This window comes from Hypanus sabinus, chromosome 20 (assembly GCF_030144855.1).
Source record: "Hypanus sabinus isolate sHypSab1 chromosome 20, sHypSab1.hap1, whole genome shotgun sequence".
NCBI lineage: Eukaryota > Metazoa > Chordata > Chondrichthyes > Myliobatiformes > Dasyatidae > Hypanus > Hypanus sabinus.
The window spans coordinates 14,745,948-14,765,098 of record NC_082725.1 but is presented as its reverse complement, the minus strand read 5'-3'; the positions used below and the strand labels follow the sequence as shown (position 1 = coordinate 14,765,098).

The 19,151-nt window shown below is 39.6% G+C and overlaps 1 protein-coding gene across 1 annotated transcript in view; it reads left to right on the top strand.

The window, feature by feature from the left end:
• Positions 1-296: 296 nt before the first annotated feature.
• ice1 (KIAA0947-like (H. sapiens)) overlaps positions 297-19,151 on the top strand; it is a 48,318-nt gene continuing 29,463 nt past the window's right edge. The window contains exons 1-12 of the mRNA XM_059945815.1: positions 297-659; positions 8,783-8,841; positions 9,613-9,648; positions 12,444-12,461; positions 13,074-13,185; positions 13,460-13,536; positions 13,646-13,683; positions 14,528-14,610; positions 16,457-16,493; positions 16,578-16,634; positions 17,847-17,939; positions 18,086-18,474. Coding sequence (XP_059801798.1) covers positions 297-659; positions 8,783-8,841; positions 9,613-9,648; positions 12,444-12,461; positions 13,074-13,185; positions 13,460-13,536; positions 13,646-13,683; positions 14,528-14,610; positions 16,457-16,493; positions 16,578-16,634; positions 17,847-17,939; positions 18,086-18,474 — 1,362 coding nt within the window. The remainder of the gene's footprint in view (positions 660-8,782; positions 8,842-9,612; positions 9,649-12,443; positions 12,462-13,073; positions 13,186-13,459; positions 13,537-13,645; positions 13,684-14,527; positions 14,611-16,456; positions 16,494-16,577; positions 16,635-17,846; positions 17,940-18,085; positions 18,475-19,151) is intronic.

The following is a 19,151-nucleotide window of genomic DNA, read 5'->3' as shown; positions in this document are numbered from 1 at the left end:
GTCACTCTCTTTGACCCCAGTGTGACTCTCTCTCTCTCTCACTGACCCCAGTGTCTCTCTCACTGACCCCAGTGTCTCTCTCACTGACCCCAGTGTCTCTCTCTTTGACCCCAGTGTCTCTCTCACTGACCCCAGTGTCTCTCTCACTGACCCCAGTGTCTCTCTCACTGACCCCAGTGTCTCTCTCACTGACCCCAGTGTCTCTCTCTTTGACCCCAGTGTGACTCTGACCCGGTTGCGCAACCGCTCTGTGACTGTGGGGGCCTCGTGTATTTTTTCTAGAGCTGTTCGAAGAAATGCCTGAGACCTTTTGTATATTTAAAACATACTTCTGTGTTTTATTTCTACTTTTCTGTTTGTTCGCATTTCGATGGTCTCGGTCGTCTCTTGTTCTACTGTTGCTGCTCCTGCAGGCGGTAGGTACGAAGCCTCGAGGTCCTGAGAAGCCGGTCGCCCGGGTGACGCATTTGTGCGCCGAGGTGGGTGGGCATGGCGCGGCGGCTGCGGGCGGCCGAGTGAGGTCGGAGCGGAGGCTCCAGTCCGGCAACATGATGCCAGGGGAATCGCGCTCTCAGGCGGCGGACACCGGGCCCGGCTCCGCGGACTCGGCCTCCGGGACCGGTCCCGCCCCCTGTCAGAACTGTTACAGCTTGCAGCAGGTAAACTCGCCGAGCGGCCGGGTCGGGTGGAAGGGACGGACGGAAGGAGTGACAAGTGTGAGGGTGAGGGGCGCTGAGGGAGGGAGGGAGGGAGGGACGTGTAAGGGTGCGTGGTGGAGAGGGAGGGAGTAACAAGTGTGTGGGTTTGGTAACTGTGGATTCAGACGGCATCTGGGGAAGGGAGGGTAGGCGGGATGACTGAGGGTTGGGGATAACGGTGGAGGTTAGTAGGCAATAATAAATAAAGTGAGTTAACACCGGGTCACGACGGTGGTGGGACGGGGGGGGGGAGTTAATGTCAGTGAGGGTGCAGCTGGGTTGTGGTAGTTAACGCTAGGTCACAGTGGTGGAGGTAAAAGGGATCGTTTTAGCACTCGGTCACAACATTAGAAATGGAGTTGGGGATGGTATGTTAACACGGGGTCACAGCGGTGGGGTTAAGGGATGGGGGGCTTATATGCGGGTCACGGTGGTGAAGTGGAGTTGAGGGGAGTTTGTTAATGCCAGGGCACGGCGGTGGGGTTAGAGGATGGGGGTTAATGCCGGGTCATGGTGGTGCAGGTGAAGTAGCAGTGGGGTTAATGCCAGGGTATGGGAACTAGCTGATTAACACTGGGTCCAATGCAGTTAAAGGATAACTCAAAACAGGCTATTCTTTCGATAAATAAAACAGATTTACTTCTGTTGGTCCCAGACATGCAAGTGAGATGTGGTCCACATGCTCTTTGATTATATAGAGTGTTGTTGTTGTTGATGGAACATATTTCTAATGCGCACAGAGCCATCAGTGCAAGTGAGCTCCTGATTCATTGTTGGTAGTGTCATTAACCCTGCTCGATCAGTGGATGCGATGACACGACACATCCTCGTACCTCTTGGTTGCGTCTCATCCCTTCAATATGCAGCTGCTTTAGCTTGGCCTCAGATTGCTGTCACATCGTCCGTCAAGTCCTTTTGGCCTTTTGGTCCTATCTCCGCGAGGTCCTTGAGTTAGCTCTGTTTGTTCTCTCTCTCTCTCTCTCTCTCTATCTATCTCTCTAATCTCTCTATCTCTCTCTCTCTCTCTATATATATATATACTGGGACAGTTTAGTCTAGCATCTCCCCACAGCTTCTGCCGTTCTTTATATTTTTGTGATATATTGTCCGTTCTTCAGCGAACGCATCTGCATATTTTGTAACTAACAATTTCCCTTTGCTAACTCCTTAAATTGCCCCTGAACTCCCCTTATTATAATTCAAAAGATTGACACACATAACACTTCCCTTTGTGATTCTTCTATACAGAGATTTTTTTAATCTTGTCCATATACCCAAACTCAGTTATTCCTCTGTCAGTGGAAGGGTCTTTTGATGGGAGAGAGCTCTAGATTCATCAACACATTGAAGCATACATTACTAAAATTCCAGTCAGATTTGGAGAAAAGAGATCATGTACAGTCCCTATAAAAATATCCCCTCTCCCCCCCCCCCCCCCAAGAAGTTTTCATGTTTTATTGTTTTACAACATTGAATCAGAGTAGATTTAATTTGGCTTTTTTGACACTGATCAACAGAAAAAGACTCTCTTGTATCCAAGTGACAACACATCGCTACAAGGTGATCTAAATTACTCACAAATATAAAACACAAAATTGTCCCCTTAATTAAGTCTCATTTGCAAATGGAAATAACTTTTCCTTGCGACTTTGTTAGATCACTAAATGGAATGTGCTCAATCAGGAGTTAAATGTTCATCATTCTGAAGGTGCTGTTGACCGGACTCCACCCTTAATGACTTCTCACTTTTATAAGGTTACTCCCATTCTTACTGAGATAGAACCACGTGCATTAAGCTTTACCTTGTACTCTATCACAATTTCTCAATCATTGGTAGATATAGGACAGCACTGTAACACTATTGTAACATCAGCACACAATTTTTGCCGCTGTCTGTAAGGACAAAATCACATCTACCAGTGATTGTGTGGGTTTCCTCCCACAGCTCAAAGATGTTAGGGTTAGTAAAGTTGTGGGCATGCTATGTTGGCAACACTTCCAGGCAGTGAGGGACGGGGACTTGAAATTGTCAAGGCCACAGTCCTGGAGTTTGTCAGGAAGATGACCCCCCCCCCCCCCCCACCCAGGATAACATGCTAGGAGATTTCCTCAGACGGCAGGCAGGGGATATGGGCGAAGCAGAGCCAGAGGGCCAGAGACCATGGCAGTACAAGCCACTGCAGGGGATGTACCGTCACCAGATATTGGAGGTGGCTGATATAAGGAAGGGCTGAGGAACAGGGGCGCTGCTCATGGCTGCACAAGAGCAGGGGTCTGCCACACCAGATGAGACCCAGGATGCAGACAGTGCAAGGAATCGGCTGAAACCATCTAGCACAGGGTGCAAGATACAGGCAGAGACAGCATACACTGAACGACACAACCACGCTGCAGAAATTGTCTATAGGAACAACTGCGCTGCGTATGGGTTGGACTCTCCCAAGTCCAAACAGGAAACACCCAAGAAGGTAGTGGAGAATGACAGAGTCAAGATCCTGTGGGACTTCCAAACACAGACTGTCAAGCAGGTACTGGCCAGACATAGTAATTCTGGACAAGGAACAGAGGAAAGCAATAGTAATGGATGTGGCAATCCTGAATGGCAATAACATCAGGAAGAAAGAATATGAGAAGCTGGAGAAATATCGGGACTTGAAAGAGCAGATGGAAACGATGTGGAAGGTTAAAGCCAGTGTAATCCGGGTGGTGATAGGAGCACTTGGAGCTGTGATACCTGGACTGGGAGAATGGCTCCAACAACATCTGAGATTTCTCAAGTCAATCTAAGATTCAAAATTGCAATCTTTGAGAACTTTGATGATTTCTCACAGTTATTTTCCTCCATATTGTATCTCCTTCATTGATTACCCAGTATCTTGTAGCTCCCAAAGCTAATTGATCTCCTTTCAGGTGGAGGTCGGACAGTTTGTCTTAAACTATGTAGTACAACGATTCCCCACCATTTTTATGCCATGGACCCCTACTCCATTAACCAAAGAGTCTGTGGGTCCTTGAGGTACCATGGACAACTCAAGTAAATCTGTTTCTTGTTTACATTTACAATACATACTTAACTGCTACACGGTTTAATATTACTTGCTCATCATTCCCTCTCAGGAAAGTTGATCTTGCCTTTTATCTGGTGCCTGGCTGATCTTGTTGGCACAAGCTACCGGGCTCTACATCAACAATAATTTTATTTGGGTGGATGATGCTTTTTATTTTGACAATTCTTTGCATTGGCTGACATGTGTCTAGCATTGGATTATTGATCTAAAGTTCTTTGTTGGCAGAAGTAATGCAATTTCCTAAAAAAAAGAACATTAATCTCTCTATGGCTCGGCTTAACATGAAAAGCTGAGGCTTTGCAAATGTTTAATAAAATAGGCCAAAGGAATATCAGTCTGTTAGGGAGGTGAAATTGGTATTTGGATGCTGGCCTGACTCTCAAAACTCATGCTGAGTAGCTATTTTCATCTGATTGATATCAGTATGTATTTATTTGTAAAGCACAGATAGCAGTGGATGTTTGTGATACTTGTGTCTTAAAGTTGAAGTGAACAGACTGAATCCGTAGATTCTTGTCCAGCTGCAGCTCCAACTTCATTTTGTTAGATGCAGCTTTCTATCTACCCAGAAGCATTAAGTTGTGTATTAGTTTGTGTTATTCTTCCACATGAATATTAAAGAACCTGTACCTTTGAGGAAAGGCAGGTTTATTAACTAATTTAACTATTAAAGCATGAAAACCCACAGGCAGGTCTGGGGTGTGTTAACATTTTAACTCTTCAATTTACGCATGGATTTGTGATATCCAGGTTATTTTTATTTAAATGTAATATGAAACATTTTAAACTTCTGTTTACGTTAAGAAATGGGCTTTGAAATTCTTCAAGTCAGTCATAGTAAAGTACAGTGCAGACACAGGCCCTTCAGCCCATCTAGTCCATGCCGAACCATTTAAATTGCCTACTCTCATCAATTTACACCCAAACCATACCCCTCCTGTACACACTTACCTTAAACGTTGAAATCATGCTAGTATGCACTGACACCTCATTCCACAAGCTCACAACCCTCTGAGTGAAGACGTTTTCCCTTGTGTTCCCTTCAAACATTTTACCTTCCACTTTTAACCCTTGACCCCTGATTATAGTCCCACCCACCTCAGTGGAAAAAGCCTGCTTGCATTTACCCTATCTATACCCTCATAATTTTCTATATCTCTATCAAATTTCCACTCAGTCTTCCATGTTTCAAAGAGTAAAGTCCTAACCTATTCAGTCTTTCCATATAATTTGTGTCCTCCGGTCCCAGCTACATTCTTGTAAATTATCTCTGTACTCTTTCAACTTTGTTCACATCTTTCATGTAGGAAGGTGACCGAAACTGCACACATTACTCCAAATTAAACCTCACTAGCATCTTATTCAACTTTAACAAAACTTGCCAGCTCTTGTACTCAATACTATAATGAGTGGCACATACAAAATGCTGGAGGAATTCAGCAGGTCAGGTAGCATCTATGGAAAGGAATAAACACTGGATATTTTGGGCTGAGACCCTTCAACGGGACTGGAAAGGAAGGGGGTAGAAGCCAGAATAAGAAGGTAGGGGGAAGGGAAGGAGTCAAAGCTAGAAGGTGATAGGTAAAGACAGTTGGGTGGGGGAGAGGGATGAAATGAGGAGCTAGGAGGTTATAGGTGGAAAAAGGTAAGGGCTAAAGAAGAAGGAATCTGATAGGAGAGGGGAGTGGACCATGGGAGAAAGGGAATGGGGAGGGGGAAGTGATAGGCAGGTGAGAAGAGAAGAGGCAAGAGGAGAGCTAGAGTGCTAAATGGCAGAAGAGGGAAAGGGAGGGGAAAAATTACTTTAAACATTTTCTCTGTCTTTAAGTTGAAAGCAAGTATGCTGAATGGAAGAAGAAGGAAGGGGGAGGCAGAAAATTTATTTTAGACATTTTCTCTATCTTTAAATTAAAAGCAAGTAAATATCTATCAGTAATCCCACATTTTGAATATTGAGAAATATACCTGACATAATCATTATATATACCTGAAATATAATCACTATGTACTAGCTATTTACTATACTATGTATTCACATCTAGGTACTGAATATTACTATGTATTATTTTACTAGACACATTTTGCTATGTATTGTTTTAACTAGATACTTTGTACTCTCTTAGCTGCATACTGTGGCAATTACAGAACACCTGTTTAGCTAGCAGCACTATTAGCTGAAATGTACCCCATGTATTACACTCAGCCTTTGTTTAGTAAGAGATAACGGTGGTGGACAGGATGGTACGAGCAGGAATTGTAATGTGAGGGAGGTTGTCTGGAAAAATAACCTTGGCCAGGAATAGGGCCCCAATGCGAACTGGAAAGAAATAATGGTGGCGCACCGAGAGCTCGGCAAGAGCGATTGATTAGTTAATATATAGATGATATGCAATTAAAAATTGATTGGATATGCTGATGAAACCGAAATGTAACTGAGATGAGAAATTACTATAAAGAATGCTGTACACTGGAGCTCGGTGGGCTTTCGGTGACAAGTTCATCGATTGCCTCAGCCTTTGTTTGCAAATAAAGGTTTAAATTTCTTGAAGAATTGTCTACGTCTCCTGGTCATTTCAATTAACCACGACATGAATTCAATCAGTCATTGCTAACAGCCCACTTCTAATAAATATTAGGTCACCAATCCCAGAATGAAAGCAGGTTCTTATTGTAGATTAGTACTACAACTGTGTTATCAGTGCTCTGTCCCAGCATCAGTGCAGCTTCAGCATTTACCGTGGTAACCAGTATTTCATGATGAATTTAGAGCTTCCTTCAGAGGGCAGAGGAACATGTATAGAATGTACTTGAAATGTTGTAGTGTGGCTTTTAGAGGAGCCATTTCTTACTTGGCTATTTCAGAAAGTTAAACCAGGCCAGGACATTTGCGGTGAAACTAAGGCATTTGGGAGTGTCATTGAATAGCGACGTAGAGGCACGAGTATGTAGTGGCAGCACAGGTAGAGAGATAGGGTGTGAAAGCTATCTGGTGTGCTTACACGGTGTAAGAGTTAGAATGACATGTCACAGTTGTCTAAAATAGTGGGTAAACTGCACATGGAATTTTGTATACCATTCCAGTGGCCACACTATAGGAAAGATATGATTAAGCTAGAGAGGGTCAACAAAAGATTCACAAGCATATTTCTTGGACTGGAGGGCTTGAGTTATAAGGAGTAATTGAATTGGCTGGGACTGTTTTCTTTGAAAGAGGCTGAAGATTGATCCTTTTTAGCAGCGGTTCCCTACCTGGGGACCCCTCAGTTAATGGTAAGGGGTCCATGGCTTAAAAAAATTGGGACCTCCTGCTCTGGAGGTTTATAAAATTAAGAGGGGCATGGATAGAGCAGATAGTCAAAGCCTTTTTCTTTTGAATCTAGAGAACATTGGTTTAGGGTGGGAGGAGGAAGAATTTAACGGGGATCTGAGGAGCAAGCTCTTTTAAACAGATATCGAGGGGGTACATGGAATGAGCTTCCAGAGGAGATGGTAGACATGAGAACTACTATAATATCTAATGAAAACATTTGGACTGGTACACAATTTGGATAGGTTTAAGGGGACTTGGGCCAAACATGAGTAAATGAGATTAGAGTACAGGTGGCCCCCATTTTTTGAACGTTTGCTTTACGACAGCTCACTGTTACGAAAGACCTACATTAGTACCTGTTTTTGCTAACCAAAGAGGATTTTCGCTTTTACGAAAAAAAGATGCCCGCTTTATACATGTGTTTACCTCAAGAAAGACTACAATGACCGTGAAGCCTTGTGTGGGCAGTTGTGCGCGCATACATGTACGTGCATAGGCATGTATGTGTGCTTGTGTGTAAGTTCCGGTTTTTTTTTTCTCTCCAAATCAATTTTGGCTCGCTGTCTTCCCAATTTTGATAAGTGAAACTACACCGTACATACAATAGTTCTACTCCATATAGGCTGTATATTTATCATATTGTTCCTGCTTTTACTATATGTTAGTGTTATTTTAGGTTTCATGTGTTAGTTGGTTTGATTTGGTAGGTTATTTTTGGGTCTGAGAACGCTCAAGATTTTTTCTCATATAAATTAATGGTGATTGCTTCTTCGCTTTATGACATTTCAGCTTATAAACAGTTTCATAGGAATGTTCTACCTTTGAATAGTGGGAAAAACCTGTAAATGCATCTTGGTCAGCATAGAAAAGTTGGGCTAAAGGGCCTTTTCAGTGCCGAATCACTCTGTGAATCTATGATTTAATTTGACTAAAGAGCCAAAGGATACAAACAGTGTGCTCCTGATTATTTGAGGTACTTTCTCCACAAGCTTGATGGTCAAAAGATTTATTCCTTCTGGTGATACAATACTTCATCAGTTGTAGGAAATATGAATAGAATCAGGAAATATATTCTATTTGAAGTTTCTACAATGTATACTGTTTAGTTCCTGAATTTCTTTAAATCATCATTTCATTTCAGTATCAAAATATTGAACGTCGGTAAACCTGGGGTAAATTATGTAGAGAGCTGCATTCCCCAAAAAATGTTTACTGGAAGGTCCTGGTGAACTGGGGCCCTGGTTAATTTTCATGGAGGGCAAAGAGCGTTTTAGTATTGAGCTTCGAGGTATTCTGATGTTTAAATATTGATAATATAAAGACATTATAAGCAGTAGGAACAGCTTAAGAAATTCAGCAGCAAAAATTACAGATTTTCGTCAGTTTTAAGGAAATGCATAGGAGTGATGGGAATGGTCTGAAATCTAGCGGCTATTCAATGGGCTGAATGTCTTATATCATAAGAAAATATAATGTCTCATTTCGTAATTATTATTTTAGAAAATATTAAAACATTTTTATGATTAATCTGCAAAAAGTGTGTATGTTATCTCAATCTTGTCATAAACATCAATAGTATAAGTTAGAAAACCGTTTTTTAAAAAATTGGACTTCAACAAGTATGACTGATCCAAAAGCATTGTCAGTAGTTGAAAAAACATCAGTATTTTCTGCATTTTGATCTATAGTTTTTGTTTCTCTTTCAGAGTTTAAATGAATATGTAGCCGCACTTATTGCACTGAAACAGAAAATCATCGACACAGAGTGAGTATGCTAAGTTATAGCTCATTGTAAAAGTAAAGAAGTGATATTTAACATCAAAAACTATCTACTATTGAACACAAACTCCACTATTTCAATCACTTCTGTATCTGAGGAGACAAGAGCCACGATTTTCAGTACCTATCTTTCAGCTGTTCATCGATATATTTGTAATACAGATGTATTTGAAACCATACCTGCTCCATTATTAAGACTGTATCCTTTCATCTCCACCATGCTGCCTAACATCCTTCTGCTGAAGTCCACATCCTTCCCTTTGTTACCTCTAAACTTGAGGTGTGCGTTTGGCACATATAGGTCACCTTTATCTTACATTCTATGAAAACTTGAGCTTATTAAACACTCTGCTTAGAAATATCATAAGTCGTATAACATCAGTTTTAAAGACCTCCAATAGCATGGCCCATACTGTCTCTGTAAACTCCTCTAGACTCCTGATTTGCTGAGAATTCATGGTTCCTCCAATTCTGAACTGCTACAAATTCAGTTTAAATAATTTAACTTGTGAGTGTGTCAACATCAATAGTCTAATCTCAAGAATCTCTTATACAAGTTCTTGCCTCTTTAACTCTTTCCTCAATTAAGAGTTTCCTTGAACATCTTTTTAGGCCAACTTTAGTTAATAGTTGTGTGAAATACTTTTAAGCACTTCACTTTGTAAACAATGCTGTCTCAGATGCAAATTGTTGAAGTTGAAAAGAAAACTCATAGAAATAGTTTATCTGACATTAAATATTTATTTTCTCTTTCCAGTCATGTTCTCGCAGAATATCAGAAAAAATGTGATGATATCCTTTGTACCATGCAGATATGGTGTTGCGCTTGAACTTAAGAAATGTTAAAGCTCCCCTGCCTCTTTCCATCTGATCAGAATCAGGTTTATTATTACTGACATATGTTGTGAAACTTACTGTTTTGTGCATCAAATCAAATCAAGTTTAATTATACAGACAGACAGACATACTTTATTGATCCTGAGGGAAATTGGGTATCATTCAACTGTACTTGGATACAGTTGAACGAAACAGTGTCCCTCTGGGGCCAAGATGCATAACATACACAGAACATTCAAAATAACAAGCCAAAAATAAAACATTTATATAGCCCAAAACCCTGAGTGACGTCCCACAAATTGATAGTACAGTTCCTGTCAGTCCAAGCTGTCGTCCTACCAATCGAACACTGGAGGGCAGCACCAGGGGAGGTCAGCTCCCAACCGAGCATGGACTGCCTCTGGCGTCTCCTCTCCCAGCTTGAGGCCTGGTCCTCGGTACAACCAAGGCCACGCAGCTCCCCCGCTGCCTGTCACACCACCAAGGGAAAGAGGCCTCCGGTATCTTGTATTATCATTGTCCTACAGGGTCTTGTGATCACAAGAGAAACATCCAAGACAGTCACCTGCATCTGCACTCCACGCCGCCTTCGCGCTCCAACTCCAATGTCTCTGATGCAACTCCTCTGACACACTGGCCAGCTAATTCGATTAATGAGCGGCTCACTGATGATGTAGACCTGCAGTACACAAAGTTCGTGGAGTCCAGTATTGATATGCAATCATTAAAAACAAGTTTAACAAAGAAAAAAGTATTTTTGGTTGGTTCCTGAGAGGCCGATGCATCCAAACACTTCGCCATCTTACCAGAAATGCAGTACAGTGCAATACGTATAGTATACTATAAATTATAGTAAGAAATGTATATTTAAAAATAAGCAGTGCAAAAAGAAAGCAAAAATAGTGAGGTAGTGTTCATGGGTTCATTAATCTGATGGCAGACGAGAAGGAACTGTTCCTAAAATGTTGAGTGTGTCTTCAGCCTCCTGTATCTCCTCCCTGATAAGAAGAGCATGCTTTCTTAAATTTACAGTTTACTGTTTAATTGTCCTACACTGCTTTCAAGAGCATGGAGAGGAATTGTGGAATGGGCAGAGCTGGGGATGTGGGTGTATCAAAATTCATGCGTGCCTGGTGCAAAGCTGATTACTTTATTTAGCTCTGTTAATATATTCTGTCCTTTTCTCGTGTACCCATCCATCTTTGTCTTATATTATTTAGCTGTACCATTTGCCTTGATAATTTGTTCCATGACCTCAGCATTCAGGTGTTGAAGATTTTCCTGAGTTGTCCACCAGATTTTCCATTTCTGGCCTTGTGTTTTGGAGTCTGCCACATGAAATATTTTCTCTGCTTCTAAGTTGTCATCTTTTCTAAAGAAAAGAACCCCAGCCTTTTTGGTCTTTCTGACAGCTTGCAGTAATTTCTTTTTATTTCAGTATTCTTGCTAAGAATAGAATTTTGAATGCAATCTTAACAGTATTCAAAATAGTAATCAAACATCAATTTTTGAATCTTGATTTAGAAATCGCTTGTTTGCCTGTGTTATGGATTTGGTAATCTGCATTGCTACGTTTAATCATTTGCTCAGTCATATTTCTGGGGCCTTTCGTGCTTGAATCCTTGACTCTTATATAAAGTATTATTTTTGTATGATTTCTAGCCTTATACTGATATTCATTCGTGTAGTTTAGAGCAAGCTTTTGATTGATTTTTGTTCAGAAGGATATGGAATACTTATCCAAGAAAAAGTGATAGAAGCAGATTTATATTTCCTGAAAGAAAGGGATAATTAAGATAAGATCAGTATTTGGGAGACAGAGGCTAACACTATTAAATGAATAGCATTTGGGGTCCAAATAACAGTTTCATAAGATGTAGTATTCCTCGAAAAGTCTGCCGTTTGCATTACAACAAATTATAACTTGACATTTCTTATATAGCAGATTATTGTCAAGATTTATTTGCAATGTTAATGTTCTGCAATTTTTTAAAGTTAACTTTGCAATGTGTTATTTATAATGTTCTTATTCAGTGTAACAGTGCAGTGAACAAGTGTAGATTATTGGGAATGATGGTTTAAAAAATGGAGTATTCATTTTGTACTTTGACTAGACTTTATTATTTGTTCAAGATTTTATTTAGGCACCGCAGTATATACACAGTACTAACAAAAATATTAAGTGTGAGGTGTGGTGCAGGGTTGTCATTGCCATTATGTGCCAGGTCATATGACATAGTCTCATGACCATGATTGTTCTTGGCAAATTTTTCCACAGAAATGGTTTCCCATTGCCGCCTTCTGGGCAGTATCTTTACAAGACGGGTGACCCCAACCATTATCAAAACTCTTCAGAGATTCTCTGCCTGGTGTCAGTGGTCACATAACCAGGACTTGTGGTATGCACTGGCTGCTCATACGTCCATCCCCCACCTGCTCCCACCACTTCACGTGACCCTGATCGTGAGCTAAGCAACTGCTACACCGTGCCCAAAGGTGGCCTGCAAGCTAGTGGAGGGAAGGAGTGCCTTACACATCCTTTCCAGAGACATCTCCACTCCCGCCACCCCAAGGGTACAGGGTAAATCTATCAATCATGATATCCAAAACTTTTTTAAAATGTGTATGTGGGTACACTATATATATTATAGGTGCTTTAATATCCACTGGTTTTGTTTCTGTTCTTCTGTGCAGTGAATTCACTATGTAAGTAAACCATCAGTCTTGAGATTTTCTTAACAGATTATTACAGCTCCAGAAAACTGAAAGGTAAGGCATTTCAATATGGTTTCTGTTGTTTTCAGTTAGCATAGTGTTTAGCATGACAATATTACGGCTCAGAGCATTTGAGTTCCGAGTTGAGTTATGGCATCCCCTGTAAGAAAGTTTGTTTCACATGTGTGAGGGCTTCCTCCCACAGTCCAAAGTCAGTAGTCGGTTAATTCGTCATTGTAAATTGTCCTGTGATTAGGCTAAGGTTAAATCAATTGCTGGATGGTACAGCTTGTCAGGCCAGAAAGGTAATGTTCCACACTGATTCTCTAAATAAAAAATAAATAAGATGTATTATCCATTTATTTCAGAGCTAAGGATTTTTAGTGCTGCAGTATTTTTTTCCCTTGATTGTTAGTATTCCTGGTCATTTCGTCTGATTCAAACACACTCTGGTAGATTATCTAAAGAGAAAAAGTTTACTCGCTCAGCTTGCATCCACTGACATTGTAAAGAGTAAGAGAGAAGACTTGATTGGAAAAAGATCCAGATATGCCTTGTATGTAAAGAATTCCTTTTCATATGGAGAATCTGGAACTTTAAAAATAAACCCTTGTTTTCATCCCATTTTGCATTGTGCTATTTCATAATTATTTTCCTCTGCTGCAGAGATCGGAAAACACTCCGCGATCAACTAGATGAGTCGTTGCAGAAATTTGAACCTCTGGAAAAATGCAAAGAAGAAATGGATGCTATGAGAGTAGAACTGGAAGAAAAGAGGGTAACATGAATATATATTGGAAGCACATGGTTACTATATTGGTTTGGATTGATTACTATATCTAATTAAATCTGATATGTTTGATAATTTGGATTAATTTTTTTACTCTGAGATTGGTATATTTTTAGGATGAAGGGCCAAATGAATGCTACAATAAAAGTACATATTGTGAGATAAAACTTAGAGTATTAACAAAAAGTGACGGACACACTACCAACTTTCCTTCCCTGCTTCTCACAATCTAATCCATTTCCTGGCATTTGTTTCTCCATAGAGTTCCATCAAGATGTACCAGCAGACTCATTTAGAATTCAGTAAATTGGAGCAAGAGCGGATAAAAAACGATGCATTGTAAGTGCCAAGATACCATCTGTACTGATTTTCTTATTTAAGCGTTCGTGGATTTTCATGTATTTTAGTTCTCTTATCTTTGTGTTTTCATCTTTATCTTATATTTCAGAAACAAGAAATTGGAAATGCGGATAAAAAAGCTGGAAGGTAATTGATTTCTGAAGTTCCCCTCAGAAATGTTGTATGACGATCTTTTTCTAGCATGCTTGAATGATCAGTTTGTTATTGAAAACTGTATCACGCAGCACTCTGTTCCCTTGGCAAATGTCCATCTTGTCTTCTGCAAAAGCCAATAATGTGTACGGGGAATTCCAATATACAATATTGCCTTCCACTACATTTATTAAATTTAAGCAGTTCCTGTATCATGAACTATTTCTTTCCCTCATCCTGTTTACCTATAGCAAATGAATGTCATTGTTAACTTGAGAAATAATACTAGTACACATAAAAATATTCAATAGTTTCAAGATAATATAACCCGTGAATAAGTTCCATAGGAGCTGGATTTGGTCTTTCAGCTCATGAAGTCAGCTCCCCCATTCTATCACGGGTGATTTATTATCCCTCTCAAGTCCATTCTCCTACCTTCTCCCCATAAACTTTAGCACCCTTACTAATCAAAAACCTATTAAGTTCCACTTTAAGTATACACAATGACTTGCCTTCCACAGCAGTCTGTGGAAATAAATGCTACAGATTCACCCTCTGGCTAAAGACATTCCTCCTCATCTCAGTTCTAAATGGATGTCCTTGTATTCTGAGGTTGTGCCCTCACATCCCAGAGACCCTACTACAGTAAGATTCCTCTCCACGTCCATCATGACGGAAAAATTATTGCATTTTCATTCAATTAAAATAGAATAATCTTGTATCAACAGTGGAGTGCATGCAATTCATCGCAATTGTGAATGAGTTTTAAATTGTCTGATTGCCATGTAAACTCATTTCAACAATTTCTTGATCTTCCCCTTCCCCCATTCTAATAAAGAAACAACAAGTAAACAAAATGGAGAAATAAAGCAACTGAAGAAAGAAAAGACAGCATTGGAAAAAAATTTAAAGAAAACTCAGGTAAAAAAATAATCAGCAAATTGTATCTATAATAACATATCCTCCAAGCTGCTAAAATAGCCTTAGGAACTATTTATAAAATTTGGACTTGCATGTAGAATTCCACATGAGCATAAGTTGTTAAAAAAAAATTACTTGGGAATAATGGTTTTCTCAAACAATTGACTTCTGGATTTTTTTGAACTAAGATATGGAAAAGAAAATAATGTGAAATATTAGTCTGGAAGGATTAATTTCAGAAACAATTTTCTAGAGGATGGTTTCACTGAAACTTTGCTTTCTTCTAATGAAAAGGTTCTGAACTGCTGATCCACACCCCTGATCCCTCCACTAGTTCTTCCAATTATGAGGCTTTTCATTAATATAGCAGATTGGTTTCTTTATTTGGTTTCTCAGCACAAAAAAGTAAGAGCAGGAGTAGGCTAATTGTCATTCAAGCTTGTCTTGCCATTCAGTACAATCATGTCCAATCAACCCCAGGTCTCAACTTGTTTGTGGTGGTCCCACTTTGTCCGAAATTCCCTGATCTTTCAGTTGCTTATCTAGCCTTTTGTTAAGTACCTTCAATAATCTTACCTCTACAACCCTTTGAAGGAGTAGTGACAATTCCAGAAGTTCACCACCTCCTGCAAGAAGAAATCTCTATACGATTCATTTTTAAATGATCTCACCCACCCCCTCCTTGTACTTTGTCCATTTGTTTGGGTCTCTTCCATCAATGGAAACATCTTAATTTCTACACCCTCATGCCCCATTAGGAACTTCCTATTAGGTCACTACTTATTCCAAAGAATATAGATCCAACTTCCTTAGTCTCTTGTAATAGGTTGACCTTTTATCCCAGGAATTAGCCTGGTGAATCTCTTTTTCAGACTGCCTCCAGTGCCACCATTTCCTTTCTTAAATAAGGAAATCAAAACCATACACACTGCTCCACCTTCTATGTTTGTGACAATGCTTATCTGTTTCTAAACTGCAACGCCCTTGTGTTAAAAGCAGATTTTCTGGCTTAACTGCTTGCTGCCTCTGGCTGCTTTTTGTGATGCTCAAAAACATGTACATCACTCATTTACAATCTCACCCCATTAAAATAGTTTCCTTTCAGTTCCTCTTACCAAAGTGCGCAATGTCAAACTTCCCCATGTTAAGTTTTATTGGCCACGTTTTTGCACACTTTCCCAAGCATCCTATCACAAGATAGTGATATCCTCATCACAGTGTGCTTCTGGAACTTGTGTGCGTGTGTGTGTTTTAGTGGATAGATGTATATGTCAGGAATAAATGATTGGCAATGAAGCACATCTCAGACCTGGATTGTTGGCACTTAAACTGCTGCCTCAATTGTACTGCCCTGGATAGAAATGAAAGTTTAAGTACATCGAGCAAGAGTAAAAATGAGACCTACAGAGTCTACAGTCTAATGGCCATAGAGAGAACAGCTCTTAAACAATCACCCAGAAGGAAAGCAACCCAAAAAGCCTTGTGCTGAAAGGTCAGCGGTAAACATCGATCACAGGGCAGGGTTGTGATAACAGTCACAGCGTTCTGAACTAGATGAAGGTGTTTGGGTAACTGAGCTACAATAAAGCTCCGCTATTCCTGCATGCACTTTGGTAATCTGACTGTCTTATTAACACAACTGCAAAAAAAAGGTCCCAATGTCGAGCTGTGTGCGATTAAATTTCTCTGGTAACAACTGAAAACTGATACGTAAGAGAATGATAGGATGCCACCTTTTTCCTCCAGATGTTTACCCCATTAAGAGAAATTTTTACAGGTATTGCTTTGTTGTGAAGAACCTGTACATAATTTTGAGGATGGTAATGCTGTTTTTCAAAACCAACAGGAGAAACTACTGGATCAGCAGAAGAATGGTGTAAAAGGTAAAACCATAATGTACATTCTGAAATATATTTATGTAATCGAGTATTTAAGTGTATCATCTTAAAGTGTAATATATTTTGCAGTTTTAAAAGATACAGAGAAAAAGAAAGCTACAAATGATGCACCAAGAATAGACAAAAGTAAGTAATTTAGCATTCAAATTATCTTTCTCTTATGTGTATATAATTTTTTTAATTTTAAATTGATTTTGATCATGTTCAATGTACTTTATGTACTATTTTTAATAGGAATGTACATTGGCTGAAAATAGCCAATATGAAACAATTTCACATATAAACATTAAGATGTATGCAAGTTTATTGGGAAAACTTTAGTAGAAACAAACTTTGAAATATTTCATTAAGGTGTTAAGATATGTATGATTTAGTGGAGAATTATCAGGGTTTTTTTTGAGATTTTCCCTAAATAGAGCAATTCATAAACTGTTTATAAGACTTCCACAGAGATTGAAATGGTTGTTTCAAATGTACACATCCTTTATTTGTGCAGGATCTTCACTAAGCAAGGCAAGTTTTTTGTTTAAAAAAAAGACTAAAATTTATAATGACATGCTAATTTCCTGTTTTTTCCCTCAAAGTTCAAAGTAAATTTATTCTCAAAGTACATTGTTACCATATACAACCCTTAAGATTCATTTTCTTGTGGTTATTCATAGTAGAAACAAGAAACACGATAGAATCAATGAAAGAGCACACCTGACAGGACTGATAACCAATGTACAAAGACAACAAACTGCAAATTCAAAAATAAAGGAGAGAAAAAGACAAAAATAAATAAGCAATAAATACCAAGGACATGAAATGAAGAGTCCTTGAAAGTGAGTCCATGGGTTGTGGGAACAGTTTAGTGATGGGGCAAGTGAAGTTATCCCCTTTTGGTTCAAGAGCCTGACGTTTGAGGAGTAATAACTGTTTCTGGGCCTGGTGGCGTAGGTCCTGAGGCTGCTGTATCACCTTCCTGATTGTAACAGTGAGAAGAGGGCACGACTTGGATGATGGGTTCCTTGATAGATGCTGTTTTCCTGTGATAGGCCTCCTTGTAGATGTGCTCAATACTCACTTTGCAAGAGCATGATAGAAATTCAGATATGCTCTAACGGATTTCAAAAGTGGAAGTTAGCAGGGTCGACATGCCTGAACTTTTAATGTATGCTCTTGATGAAGAAGTATCCCCATTGGAAATGGGGATGTTAGAAAATTTCTAACGATGTTAGAAAATTTCTCTAGGTATTTGCAGATGGCTGTTAGATAAAGATTTTGCCATTCTGTAAAGCTTGATTAGCAAAGTTTTAAACAGCAGAAATACATATTTACCCTGCCTTGTATTGACAGATAAAGTGAAGCTGTTACTTGAAGAAATATGGACGTGCATTGAAAAATCTGGTATCCAGGAAAAGCAGAACAAGGGAAGCACATACAGCCCAGGTACTCCGCAGGTTTTGAATTGTCTAATCCTTTCATTTAGAGGATATTACATAAGCATTCCACGCATTTGTCGTTAGAATCTGAGTGAGAGTTAGAAGCAATTTTTTAAGTTAACATTTCAAACCTTGTCTTCTATGCATTTATAGACAAGAAAACAAACTCACAGAAGAAATGCAGGACGCCCAGGAGAAACATAATTAACCCAAGTCATAGCAGTCCAGTGGAGAAGGAGTCGCCACCATCCTCATCGTTGCATCAGTCTAAGTGTGACGATCAGAGTGAGCTGGACGAGGGTCTGATTGATGAAGGACTGAAAACCAATGGAGAGGGTGCCTTCTATGATGATGAGACTGTAGCAGTGACTAAACATCAGGATTCTAACGACAGTCCAAATGCATCAAGTAGTGATAGTGAAGATGGAGATGATGAGCAAGATGCTTTAAGCCAACAACTGCAAGAAATACTTTACTGGGCTCAACCCCTTCCACCTCAACTCTCTCCACTGCCCTGTTCATCTTCACTTTCACCCAGAAAGGCAAGTATAATCAAAATGTTGCAAGTTATTAAAGTATAAATTGATACATTTTGCAAATAAATTTCAGCAGCTATTACCTAGATACAGTATTTTTTCAGATCATTGGGGTGCACTGATTTTATGATGTCGTACACTAAAGATTGCAGTGATGTTGTTGTAATTGATCCTCAAGCCATTTCACCAGGGCTGTGCAGTACCATGGAAAATAGCAATCCTGTTTGTTCTTTGTAACAATAAGGTGAAAATGTAATCATCTTGAGGTAGCACTGGATTATGAAAAGTGTGGTAGATTAAGTTGGAAGTTTCCTTTCCACTGGCTTTGATAGGGTCACATCAGCGGGTTGGGTGATAGCCTGTAATTTAGCAGTCAGGGGTTGTTATTTTGCTGGTAAAGGGTAGGGAAGAAGGTCATAGTAAAGTTGAATATGGTTAGCTTTATTGTGATCTGCTTCAGCAGTGCAATAAAGGAAAACCATTTGAGCAATAGTTTTCCAAATATGCTTTCCTCTACACTTTGGAATGTCGCTGTCCTGGATGAGAAGGAGAGTTATAGGAAGATAGAGGAAGGCAAGAATAACATCTTGTAACCTAGGGACAAGAGTAGGCTTTGACACTAACCAAATTTGTAAATCTGCTTTGGGAAAGTTAATTGACTCAGTATAATCGGTGTTAAGGGG